Below are 12,804 nucleotides of genomic sequence, written 5' to 3'. Positions count from 1 at the left end.
AGCCGTCGTATTTAGGCTGTGTGACCTTCCTCATCAAGCATGAGTCGTATCGAGACTGGACAGCTCATGAAAGCTTCATCCAAATTAACCAATGTCACCAGAGCCGGCTCCCTGTCAACCCAGCCAACCCAGCCAACCCAGCCGAAAGTTGAAGATGGAGTTGAAGGACCCTTGAATGGGCCAAGGTAATAGTTTGGGGTTCACTGTCAAACCCGCATGGCCGACCCAGTGACGGCACCTGTCAGTTCTGCTTCATGAACTTAGCCTTGGGGTTCTCCCCCGCCACATGGCATGTAACGAGTCAGTTTGCCGATTCCCGGAATTTTGTCGTTTTAGGGAAGTCGATGTCCACTCCGATCGCCCAGCTTGGATGGCAAACCGTGAAAAGGAAACCGCCACGGTAACAGCGTTATTACGCTGCATATTGACCGCTCCCAGTCATGGCTTCCTATAAAAAAACCAGCACGCCGGTCCACGACCAACCTAATCTCGTGATACCATCTTGAGACTCGGGATCACCTGAGTGGGTCTCTCTGCTGCTGGTGAGTTGCACAGTTCCTTATAAAGGGAACACCAAGTGGCTATGCGTCTTCACAATGTCCTTTCCGGACCCCGAGAATCAGTACTGCATGAAGCATTTACCGTTCGGTCTACCATTTTCGGTCCGTGGATTCCAAGGGGCTTCGCTACCCATGCCATTTATTTCTTTTACTTCATCAGTCACTTCCGTCATAAAGATTCAGCACATGTGAATGAACATTCTGTTCCATGCTCATCATCTTCTTACTCATTCACCTTCATGGTCACCCTGACGATAGCAGACTGTCACTGATCTCTTTACTTTTTTTTTTTTTTTTTTTTTTTTTTTAAATAATGACACGAATCACGGCCTCTATTACCGGACTCGTCGTTGCCCTCGCCATCGTCATCCAAGGTGTCACCGTGCCCAGCGGCAGATCAGGATCAGGAACAGGATGGTGGAAACGTGATATCCCGCCACCAGCGTCCAGCTCGGCAGCGCCAATTCCAACACCACCGCTAGACCAGATCCCGACACCGCCTAACTGCAACAAGGTCTTCTTCACCAACATTCTGCCGCCTGAAGCGCGCCTGGAGAACGTCACGGTTGTGCCGGAGGGCGGTAGTCATGGCGAAGGAAAGAGAAATATTCCGTATCCGACTGACCCGACGAACCTTCCTGCCCTATGTGCCGTGACAGTCAACGTGACGAGTTCGCCGTCGAGTAGCTACCGGTTTGGACTGTTCTTACCGACGGAGTGGAGTGGGAGGTTTCTTGCTGTCGGCAATGGAGGGTTTGCGGGGGGTATCAATTGGCTTGATATGTATGTGTTGTGTTTCTCATTGGTGTTCCCCTTTTGGAAAGTGTCTTGTGAAAACTGCTCGTCAGTAATGGGAATTCATTCTGTAATCCTAATACATGATTTGTCTTCCATGGCCGACTTGCTAACTACCGTATCATCCAGGGCTCCCGGCACACACTACGGCATGGCAACCGTCTCATCAGACCTAGGCCACAACAGCTCTGCAATCGATACATCATGGGCCATCAACCAGCCCGAAAAGAAACTTGACTGGGGCTGGCGAGCCCTCCACGGCAGTGTCGTCCTCGGCAAGAAGCTCACAGCCGCGTACTACGACGGCTGTGACATGTTCTACTCGTACTACAGCGGCTGTTCCACCGGCGGGCGCCAAGGCCTCCGCGAGATCCAAGAATTCCCTGACTCGTTCGATGGCGTGCTAGTCGGTGCTCCTGCCTGGTGGACGTCCCATCTAAACAACTACATCACCCAGCTAGGGATGTACAACCTTCCCAACAACACCGACTCGTACGTGTCAAACGATCTACTCAAAGTCGTCGCCCAAGAAGTCGTCCGGCAATGTGACCTAGCCGATGGGGTCGAAGACGGCATCATCCAACGCCCCGACCTCTGCGAGTTCAACTCTTCCCTCCTTCTGTGCCCATCCAACTATACGGCCCCTGAAAACGCCACAGCAACCTGCCTCACCCAACCCCAGATCGAAACCATCGAAAAGATCTACTCCTCGCACCACCACGCCTCCACAGAAGAACTCATCTACCCCGGCCTCACCATCGGCTCCGAAGCCCAATGGCCCGTCGGGATCTTCGGCGGGATACCCAACAAAACCACCAACACCACCAGTAACAACGGCATGCCCTCGCCCTACGGGCTCGGCTACCAGCGCAATTTTTTGTTTGACAACGCCACCTGGAACTACACAGCCCTCTACAGCGACAGCGTGGTCGATCTAGCCGACCGCCTCGACCCCGGCCGCGCCACCGCCGACAAATACGACATTTCGGCGTTCAAAGCCCGCGGTGGCAAGATGATTCTCTACCACGGCCTCGCCGACGGACTCGTCCCCACCAAGGGCACAGAGCTGTATTACAACCGCACCATCCGCGCGTTCGGGGGCGACCTGACTACGCTGCACAATCTGCGCAACACGACCGAGTTCTTCAAGTTTTTCCAGATCCCCGGGATGCAGCACTGCTGGGCTAGTCCGCCGCAGGTGGACGCGCCGTGGAATATCGGCGGCGCGTTCCAGGCGGGCGTCATGGGCAGTGGGCTTTATTCTGTTCCTGGGTACGAGGGTAGGGAGGAGTATGATGCGCTTGTTGCGCTGAGGAAGTGGGTGGAGGAGGGGAAGGAGGTTAAGCAGCTTGTTGCTACTAGTTGGAGGGAGGGACTTAATGCTAGTAGTGGGGTTAGGAGGCAGAGAAAGGTTTGTGCCTGGCCGGGACGGTGTGTTTTGAGGGATGATGTGGTGATAAGAAGGGAGAGGGACAAGGATAAGGGTGGGGATGGGATGGATGAAGATGGCGATGTGGCGAATATTTTGGATAAGGAGGAGGTTTGGGAGTGTAGATGGCCGGAGGGGATGGAGGAGGAGGGGAAGGAGTTGTGATGAGAATTGACGGGGTATGAGAATGGATATTTTGCTGTTTGACTGGATGGAAGAACATGATTTTGCTGTCAAGAGTTGATGAATGGAACAGGAACTGGTGCGTGCATGGCGTCCTGGAGAAGCACGGCGTTGGGCGACTGGGAGTTGGTGAGGAGGGTAGCGGGTAGCGGGTAGCGGGTAGCGGGAGGGCATTGCTTGGACTGTTCTGGATGCATGTTCCATTGATTGGAAGCAGCTCAAGTTTGAAGCAAGCCAGTTACTTTTATGTTGCTTTGATCAATTTATAACTCGATGAAATACGAATGGCCGTCTCAACAATCGAGTGTTCATCATGACCCCCTCCCTTCCATTTTGGTAGAGTGGACATGGGGTTAGGGTTACTATAACCAAAAATTCCCGTGTAAGTGATAAGATAAGCACACAGGTAAGATAGCGATAACGGTTTGGGAGCTATGACCATCTGGGGAGCACCGCGAGCCGTCGTCGCTGTCAATCGTCCCGCCGGCCAAATTCCCGAATTCCCAATTCCATCCCAATCCCATTTGGTCCCGACACACGAACGAGGGCGCAACCCCGACGACATCGCCCGCACGCCATGCCTCGAATTCCCACCGTCGAGCTCAGTAGATACCTACTAGCCGGCCACATCGCCTCTCCCGGTTGTCTTCGGAACGCCCGCGCCCGCGCCCGCGCCGCAACACTACTTCCCGGCAACAATGCGCGCGCTGCTCTTGGTCCATCGCGACAGCTTCAGCCTCGTCTCCAACAACAACAAGCGCGATACCTAACGACCGAAACGACCCCCTTGGCGGCCGCCTCGACAACTACTACCCCTCCTCCACCCGCTGCCCCCTTCCGCAAACAGCTAAAAGAACAAGCCAAAGCCCTCAAAAAGTCCGGCGCCAACAAAAAGAAGAAGTCAAGCGACAACCAAACCGTCCCCGGCTGGGAATTAACCGTCGGCATCGAGATCCACGCGCAACTCAACACTTCCCACAAACTTTTTTCTCCCGCAGCCGTAACATCCTTCAACGACAGCCCCAACACGCACGTAGCCCCCTTCGACCTCGCCCTTCCAGGCTCCCAACCTCTTTTCCAGCCCGCCACCTTGGTCCCCGCCATCCGCGCCGCGCTAGCCCTCAACTGCGCCATCCAGCCTGTTTCCCGCTTCGACAGGAAACATTATTTCCACTGGGACCAGCCTGCGGGATACCAGATAACGCAATTTTACGAGCCGTTTGCACGCGATGGATACATAACGTTATATGCGCGGGATGGGATTGCTGCTGAGGATGGTGAGCAGATACAGATTGGGGTGAAGCAAGTCCAGATGGAGCAGGATACTGCCAAGACTATCGCCCAACCCGGCGAGGTGCAGTGGTTGGATTTTAATCGTGTCGGGGTGCCGTTGATTGAGATCATTACTCTGCCGGAGATCCACCATCCCGCGACGGCGGCGGCGTTGGTGAGGAAGGTGCAGATGGTGCTGGGGAGCGTGGATGCTTGTGTTAGTGGACTGGAGGAGGGTGGGCTTAGGGCTGACGTGAACGTTTCGGTACGAAAAGTGGGAGAGGGTGGGAAGCCAATAGGGGAACTGGGACAAAGAACGGAAATCAAGAACCTGAGTAGTTTCAAGGCGGTCGAAGACGCGATCATTGCCGAGCGGGATCGGCAGATTTCTCTGATTGAGAGCGGGGGAAAAGTGCTAGGAGAAACGAGGGGTTGGTCGCTGGGCAGCACGGAGACGCGGAGACTAAGGGGAAAGGAAGGGGAGGTGGATTATAGGTATATGCCTGATCCTGACCTGGGACCGGTGGTCATCGGGCAGGATCTGGTGCAGCGATTAAAGGAGACGATGGGCATTTTGCCGGATGAGGAGGCGGATGGGTTGATGGGGAGGTATGGCCTTAGTGCTAAGGACGCGTTGGCGCTGATGTTGCTGGATGGCGGGGCGAGGGTGCAGTATTTTTATAATGTCCTCGACTCCCTTGAAGAGCGTCTGGCTGGTGAGGGGCAGGCGGTACCGGAGAAGGGGGCGGAACATGCCACGCTGGCGGCGAATTGGTGTTTGCACGAACTGGGCAAGCTGACGGATTCAGTCTCTTCTGGATCTGAGTCTTCGAGTTTGGAAGGTCTGGAAGGTCTGCAAATGACACCCCAAGGCGAATCACCCCTCGTCCCATCTTCTTCTCTCGCATCCATCCTTTTTCATCTTCACTCCCGCACTATCACGGCAAAGGTAGCCAAAGACCTCCTCTGGGCCGTCTATCGCGGCGAGGTTCCCGACCAAGATGTTACAGGCTACATCGATACCAACAACCTCTGGTTCAAAGAACTTTCCGAACAAGAATACACCAAGCTGGCGGATGAGGTCCTCCAAGGCGAGGGGAAGGTCCTGGGAGAGTTCAAGAAGTGGAAGGAAGGCAAGATGAAGGCGTATCCGCAGGGCAAACTGATGTATCTTGTCGGGAAAATGATGAGGGAGGGCCCAGAGGGGAGGGTGGAAGCTAGTGGCGCGGAGAAGGTTTTGAGAGGGGTTTTGGAGAGGTTTTTGGAGGGGTGAAAGTCGACAGTGAGGGAAACGCCATTCTTCGATGCGATGGGCTTTGCTATACCCTCTACAACCACGGCGCCCAACGCGGGCTTCTCGGGATTCGGCACAAGTGGAAGTCCATACATTCGCGAGATTTAAGGCAATGTTCAGATGGCCGGTGTAGGAGGGGATCCATCCCGTGGCCGTGGTCTTGGTCCTCTTGTGTTCTGCCCGTCTCCGACTTTCATCTTACTCTCCTGCCAGTTTCCCTTAGTCCCGATCGACTCGAGCGATAATTCGCACTTCAATCCAGGCTCTGTGGACTCGTAGTCTAACAAACCTATCATCCATCCTGCTGTCATTCGTCCCTCCACAGGCTCGCATATCAAGCACTTCGACCATTAACGCCGAGGTCAGCCCAGGTTGTTAAACAACATTCGGCTTTACACTTCACAACACTGTCGGCAGACGGAACAATTGCAGGCCGGCTGTTTTAACCAGGAACCAGCCAACTACGTTTCTCGCCTCCTCGGTCTTAACGGAAGCCCAACCAGATGCCGTTCCGAGCTCGTTGCTCGTTGCTCCTCTCTTCCCGTGCCGTACCGTGCGGCATCACATTCCGGCCCTTGGCCCTGGCTCGCATTGACTTGACTGCCACTTCCCCTCCTCCAAACATTCTCAAAGGACGTGTTCTGGAGCCATTTCTAAGCTCGTCATGGCTCACACTACTGGTTACAACGCAACAACTACCACGAATGCTCTCGGCTAGTCGAATGGGATTACAATTGGTCGTCATGGACCATTGGCCCGTACACGGCAAAGGCTCGCGGAATATGCATCTTCACACCGGAGAAGTAATGTTCGGGGATCTCCTGCTATAGGTCAAAGCACAGCACAACCTGTTTACCCATACACAAATGGACACCCAAGGAGGCGAATGGGACGGTGCCTGCAATATCTCGGAGACAATGCGCCCTTGTCTTAACTGTCTTAAACCCCTCTCTCACTCTAACGGTACCAGACCACGGAGATTTACCCGCTGCTGGGGTCCGGGCCTGTATTGCTGTCAACAGGAAGGTAGCACTCAGCGCAGGATATGTAGGTAGAATTAATCAATCAAGCATATGTCATCGTCTCATCGTTGAGACTTCATCTATAAATCTTTCCCAACAAAACCTTGGCAGTCGTATTTCATCCTCACCTCCACCCTCCCCCCTTTGAGTATCTCGCACACTCCTCTCTTTCCTTCCCATTCCTCACGTCTGTTTCGTTCAGCCATGATGAAGTTCTCCTTCCTCTCCCTCCTCCTGGCCCCTGCCTTGGCAGCCGCCGCAGGTACCGCGGAAGAGGCCAACCCAACCACCACCACCTACGACTACATAGTCGTCGGCTCCGGTCCCGGCGGCGGGCCCCTATCCGCCGAGCTCGCGCGCGCCGGCTACTCCACGCTTCTAATCGAAGCCGGCACCGACCAATGGGACAACCCGACATACGCCGACATCCAGAACTTCAACGAGGCCGCCAACGACGAGACCACGCGCTGGGACTTTTGGGTGAAACACTCGGACGACGCGGCGCGTGACTTGAAATTCAAGCACACCACGTGGGACACCGGGGACGGAACCTTCTACGTCGGCCTGGACCCGCCCGAGGGCGCAAAGTTGTTAGGCATTCAGTACCCCCGCGCGGCGGTGCTGGGCGGGTGCGCGATGCATAATGCGGGCGTGGCGAGCCTGCCGGAGGATGACGATTGGAATCGCATTGTTAATCTGACGGGGGATGCGAGCTGGGAGGCGGGCAAGATGAGGGAATACCTCAAAAAGATTGAGAGGAATGAGTATGCTGATAAGGGGGATGCTAGTCATGGACATGACGGTATGTCGCCTTTCTTCAAGACTATCTTACACCGGGACGAAAACTGACAGTGACGACAAAAAAACAGGCTGGCTAGCAATCTCCAACACTGACCCCTCCTGGGCCAAAAACGACTCAAACCCCGGCGTCAAAATCATGAAACGCATCGCCGAGCTCATCGGCCAAGACCCGTCCCAAGTCGCAGAGCTCGCGAACACCGACGTCCTCGGCGATTTCCCGCAGCGAGACACCATGTCCTCCTTCTTCAACATGGCCACCCACGCCGACAAGAACGGCAAGCGGTACAGTCCCAATAACTACATCCGCGCCACGCTGGCCGACCCGGCCAAGTATCCTTTGACCGTCAAGCTTAACACATTGGCTACCAAAGTCTTGTTCAACACTACCGGCCAAAAGCCCCGTGCCGTGGGTATCGAAGTCATGGAAGGTCCCTCTCTCTACCGCGCCGACCCCAAGCACGTTGCTGGGTCCCCCGCCCCGCCCAAGACTCAATATTTTGCCCGCCGCGAAGTAATCCTCTCAGGCGGCGCCTTCAACACCCCGCAACTCCTGAAACTCTCCGGCATTGGCCCCGCCTCGGAACTCTCCCAGTTCCAAATCCCCGTCCTCGTCGATTTACCAGGTGTAGGCGAAGGTCTAACAGATAACTACGAAGGCAGCATCCTCGGTCTGGGAAAAGTACCCATCGAATCCGGTCTTATTACTTTACTCTTTCGCACACCGAATGCCCCGACCAAGAAAAGGAATATCTACGCTTGGTGCGGCGCTTTCAGCTTTGAGGGGTTCTGGCCTGGGTATCCTACCTACTACGGCGCGGAGCAGTTTACCTGCGCGATGGTGCATGTGAAACCTCGCAGTCAGGATGGGTCAGTTAGGCTGCTGAGCAAGGATCCGCGGGATAAACCCGATATCAACTTTCGGTTTTTTGAACACGGCGGGGATGAGGATCTAGCTGAGTTAGTCTCAGCCGCCAACATCTTGCGAGAGTCGTGGCAAGCAGCCGGTGACTCAGTTACTCCCTTCCAAGAACTGCACCCGTGTCCTGCGACTTCGCAATCCGCAAACAGCACTTGTTCACGGGTGGAAGAGGCGGAATTCTTCAAAACCCAGGCTTACTCCCACCACGCCACCTCCAGCTGTCAGATAGGCGGCGACGGCGATAAGATGGCTGTTTTGGATTCCAAGTTTCGGGTTAGAGGCACGGAGGGGTTGAGGGTTGTGGATGCCAGCGCTTTTCCTAATGTTCCGGGGTTTTTTCCGAGTGTGCCGACTATGATGATTAGTGTCAAGGCTGCGGGGGATGTGCTGGAGGCTGCTAGGGCTGCTGATGCTGATGCTGATGCGGGTAAGGGGGTTGAGGAGTGAAAAGGGGGAAGGGGGAGGTTGAAGGGGAAAGAGGTTGAGGAGAAAGGAGGTTGAGGAGAAAGGAGGTTGAGGAGAAAGGAGAGTTCTATGGGTTGGAGGAGTGAGCGAGTCACGATGGTGTCGGTGTTTGGTGTTGGTGTTGAGGTGTGCATCATTCGTCGGCACACTCAACTCTTTCTGGGCATTTAGACTGCCCCCGAACGGTTTCCGTGTCCCTTCTCCCGTCCCGCTAGACAACTCCAGGAATCAAGTTCCTTTTTGTTGTCGCTTTTGTTCCATCCTCCACTTTTCCGGGCAGTCTCCAACAGCAACAGCAACAGGTGCCATGGCTTTAATAGTACTATATACGCCAAGCCGTTGAGAGAAGTGGATGAGAGGATCGATGTGCGAGTGAGTGAGTGTCGTGACCGATCCCGGTATATTCCAAACTGCTCCTGCCTTTATTCCCATGCATGTGGGGCAGGGCGTTCCGTCTCCTTGCGCCTTCTTCCTGCCATTGAAGCACAAATCAGCCCAACACTCACTCCCACACGTCGCCCTTCCGTTAGCCGGGCTCACCGGGTACGGTTGAAGGCATTCAAAAGTCCTGTCGCTGAGCAAGGGCTCGTTCCTTTGGGGATTAATGTGATGGTTGATTAGGAGGAAAAGCTAACAAACTAAAGAAACCCCCGAAGATTTCAAGTTCTTATACCTCCCGTCCCCTAGCGCTCCTTCCCAGCATCGAGGGTTGATGAAGGCGACAAGTCACGAGGGTTGAGGTTGAGAGTGGACCGTTTAGCGCTGGTGTTGTTGGAGAGCATATGCAGGCAAGGCACGAGGTCAAGCCATGCAGGGAGCACGTATGGTTGCTTGAGTGGTGCATTGAAGGGGCTTGGGTTGTCGGAGATGGTTGTCCGAAGATGTGAATTGTTGGGATCGGAGTTTTGTGATGTTGGAGTCTGGTGCAATGGAGAGACGAAAGACCTGGGCTGGGATGGAGCAACATCTTTGGGGACTCAGGAGAAAACAAAAGGTTTTTGAGTCACGAACGAGGGTATTTTCATTTGATGCCTATACAAAGGGAAAGACCAATCATTGTCGTTGACTCTTGTTCCAGATCACCTTCACTTTTCCTGCAGAGCCCTCCCCATACCTACCCACACTGCACCGCATCGGCCTGGACCAGAATCGAAATAGGCTTCACCATCGTTCCTGCACCTTTCATGTGCAAACTGACGATGAGTTCAGGTTTATAAGCCATAAGCCATTTCCGCAGAGGCAGGCAGGCGCGACTCTCAGTATAAAGCACAGCTTGGTAATTGGGCGTCTAAGAAGAACGCTCTTATTCTCGTTCTCCTCTTCTTTGTTCATGTCATCTATGCATCCCGAACCATCACGTCCCGAACCATCACGTCTCAACCCAGCCATCCTTTTTTGGAATCATTCATTACATACTGCAACTCGATATACCTGCATTATTTTTGGTCACTCCGTGAGTTCTGTTGGCTTTCCGTTGTTCGTTCCATGCCGGCCGTTCATCCATGAAAGTGTTGGTTCATTGACTTGGATATTACGCATTACCGTCTCCCTCCAATTCGAACTACTTACTCTTCCGTATAAAGCATCACCAATCTCCAATACCCACTTAGCATGGCGTGCCGTGTGAACTTGATCAAACCTCTCTTCTACTTTCTTGTCCTCTGTCAAGGTGTCTTGGCCATTGACCTCAGCCAGTTGTGCGGCTCTAGCGACCCTAACCTCCTGATCCCTCGTCAGTACACTGAGGAGGACCTCGACGAGACAAACGGCTACGTCAGTTTCCATCCCGAAGGTGCCACCGAGGGCTTCAAATGTCATTATCCGGAGTTCAGCTCAAAACACTGGGAAGGTTGCAACGACGGAGTCGATAAAAGATGGTGCTGGATGCGACAAACTGGAGCCGTTGAGGATGGGTCCGCTCGAAAGGGGTATACTGTCACAACGAATTGTAAGTGCTGCTCATTCACACTTGATTCTTCATCTCACTTTGTCTCGGCTTTATGCTGACTCGGCGACCTTTGCTTCTCCATCTTAACAGACGACAACTATGCACCTGTTGGAATCCAAAGACACGTACGTCGAGCCCTATCTCTGTAACAGCACATAGACTCGCATCTGACAGCCATCTCAGTACTATCTCGACATTGCCAAGCATACGATTGCGCCTGATGGAAACCCTCGAGAGGCTCGTCTCTTCAATGGCACCTACCCCGGACCCCTGATTGAGGCCTGTTGGGGCGACACAGTCATCGTCCATGTCACCAATAGCCTCGATGACGAAGGTACTGTCATTCACTGGCACGGTCTTCGTCAATACTATAGCAACGACCAAGATGGCGTGGCCCTGACGCAGTGTCCTATCGCTAGAGGTTCCACGTGGACGTACAACTTTACCATGCTGCAGTATGGTACTACCTGGTATCACAGCCATTACTCTGTGCAGGTAAGTCGATCCTAAAACGCCTACAGCCTGTGCAATTGTTAAAATATTCTATCAGTACGCCGATGGCGTTCTCGGGCCCCTCGTGATCCATGGCCCGGCCAGCGCCCCCTATGACGTTTCATACGCATGGCCGCACTTCATGACGGACTGGGTACACAGACGGGCTGAGGAAGAGTTTGAAAACGAGAAGAGTTCCAAGGTCCGTGGATCAAAAGCGGACAACATCTTGTTGGATGGTGTTGGCAGAGATCCGAAAGCGACGTCTGCTTATGATGGCGAAGACATTCGATGGTTATACCCCATCACTGAGATCCTTCCAGGGCAGAAGGTGCGGTTGCGAGTTATCAATGGGGCGGCCGGAACGTCGTTTATCTTCTCCGTTGACGGACATAAGATAGAGGTCATTGCCAATGATCTAGTGCCTGTTAAGCCAACAGCCGTTGACTCGCTTCTTGTCGCTATCGGTTTGTTGCCCCTCTTTTCTTTCTCCCTAACAAAGGCTAACAATTACAGGTCAACGGTACGATGTCATCATCCATGGCCTTCCGAACCCTTCCCCAGCAGGCAATTACTGGATTCGCACTACGCCAGCAGACGGCTGCAATACGTTCCGCAACGGAGTCTTCAACAGCACCAACAGCACGAATAAGGAACCTCTCGATCCGCGAACCGGGATCCTACACTATGACATCCCCAACGCCACGTACTTTTCTCTTCCCTATTCAACCGAAAACAAGATCCCAAACTACTCCTGTGCCCGCATAGCGGAACAAAATTCATTCCACCCCGTAGTTGCTTGGAACGTCTCAAAAACACCGCTGAATAACCTCGCCCTCTCGACCTTCTATCCCGCTCACCAGACCAAGGATGCCACCAAATATGGCAACTACACACACTGGCTGCTCCGTCTGGACCCCCTGATTGAGAAGGAGAGAGCCGTCAAGTTTCACAATCCCCTGTTCGTCAACTACAGCACTCCGTCGCTCCTCAACCTCACTAGTATCGGTCAAGGGGAGAACGATAATGTCGTGCGGCTGCCCTATTCTTCCAACTCCAATGAATTCATCCACATGGTCATCGACGGCTCTTTGTTGCCTTCCACTAAGCAGACTGACTTGGATCCGGACGTCATTCCTCGCCTTGCACACCCGATGCACTGGCATGGGTCGGATGTGGTTCTGTTAGCCCAGAGCGAGCAGCCATTTGACCCGGAAACATCCCGTGACACTTGGAATTATGATAACCCGCCGAGACGTGACACTATCATGGCACCCGCGGGCGGGTATGTCGCGGTGGCGTTCAAGCCGGATAACCCGGGTGTGTGGCTAGTTCATTGTCATATTGCGTGGCATGCCAGTGCTGGGCTGGCGTTGCAGATGGTTATTGATGACGGTCATGGTATGGTCCAGGGACTGCTGGACGATGAGAAGTTGCAGAGATTGCGAGATGGGTGTGACGAGTGGAAGGCAGATTTGGGTAGGATCGTTGCTAATAAGAAGGAGGATTCGGGAGTGTGAGACTTTTGTGCCTCGGGTTGGATTGACCTTTTGGTTTTTGTTAGATGGCATGCATTCCTGCATTTTGGACATGGAATAGAGAGGGGTACACGGAAGGGAGTCGT

General features: G+C 53.8%; 4 protein-coding genes across 4 annotated transcripts; all 4 read left to right on the top strand.

Annotated features, from left to right (window-relative positions):
• Positions 1-873: 873 nt before the first annotated feature.
• On the top strand, positions 874-2,952 carry SMAC4_09230 (uncharacterized protein; the record flags this gene model as incomplete). The annotated part of the gene is made up of 2 exons (XM_066090920.1): positions 874-1,343; positions 1,485-2,952. 2 exons carry the CDS (start codon positions 874-876, stop codon positions 2,947-2,949), a joined length of 1,935 nt encoding a protein of 644 aa, XP_065947392.1. The 3' UTR covers positions 2,950-2,952.
• Positions 2,953-3,544: 592 nt separating this feature from the next.
• On the top strand, positions 3,545-5,512 carry SMAC4_12944 (uncharacterized protein; the record flags this gene model as incomplete). The annotated part of the gene is made up of 1 exon (XM_066091178.1): positions 3,545-5,512. The coding sequence occupies one exon, from the start codon at positions 3,545-3,547 to the stop codon at positions 5,510-5,512; it is 1,968 nt and encodes a 655-aa protein (XP_065947391.1).
• A 1,250-nt stretch (positions 5,513-6,762) lies between these two features.
• Positions 6,763-8,722, top strand: SMAC4_09229 (uncharacterized protein; the record flags this gene model as incomplete). Its single annotated transcript, XM_003345812.1, has 2 exons — positions 6,763-7,357; positions 7,425-8,722. The coding sequence occupies 2 exons, from the start codon at positions 6,763-6,765 to the stop codon at positions 8,720-8,722; spliced, it is 1,893 nt and encodes a 630-aa protein (XP_003345860.1).
• A 1,601-nt stretch (positions 8,723-10,323) lies between these two features.
• On the top strand, positions 10,324-12,767 carry SMAC4_09228 (uncharacterized protein). The gene is made up of 5 exons (XM_066090919.1): positions 10,324-10,688; positions 10,779-10,813; positions 10,872-11,183; positions 11,239-11,647; positions 11,697-12,767. The coding sequence occupies exons 1-5, from the start codon at positions 10,352-10,354 to the stop codon at positions 12,698-12,700; spliced, it is 2,097 nt and encodes a 698-aa protein (XP_065947390.1). The 5' UTR covers positions 10,324-10,351; the 3' UTR covers positions 12,701-12,767.
• Positions 12,768-12,804: the final 37 nt, after the last annotated feature.

Source organism: Sordaria macrospora, chromosome 6 (genome assembly GCF_033870435.1).
Source record: "Sordaria macrospora chromosome 6, complete sequence".
NCBI classification, from domain to species: domain Eukaryota; kingdom Fungi; phylum Ascomycota; class Sordariomycetes; order Sordariales; family Sordariaceae; genus Sordaria; species Sordaria macrospora.
Note: the sequence above shows the minus strand (reverse complement) of the source record. Positions and strands in the feature narration are given on the sequence as shown.

What these genes read in the sequence shown, in the direction of transcription:
- SMAC4_09228 (XM_066090919.1), top strand. Translation starts at nt 10,352, where the DNA reads ATGGCGTGCCGTGTGAACTTGATCAAACCTCTCTTCTACTTTCTTGTC. An exon ending in ACAGCCATTACTCTGTGCAG is followed by an intron (nt 11,184 to 11,238) that starts GTAAGTCGATCC and finishes ATATTCTATCAG; the next exon opens with TACGCCGATGGCGTTCTCGG. An exon ending in CTCGCTTCTTGTCGCTATCG is followed by an intron (nt 11,648 to 11,696) that starts GTTTGTTGCCCC and finishes TAACAATTACAG; the next exon opens with GTCAACGGTACGATGTCATC.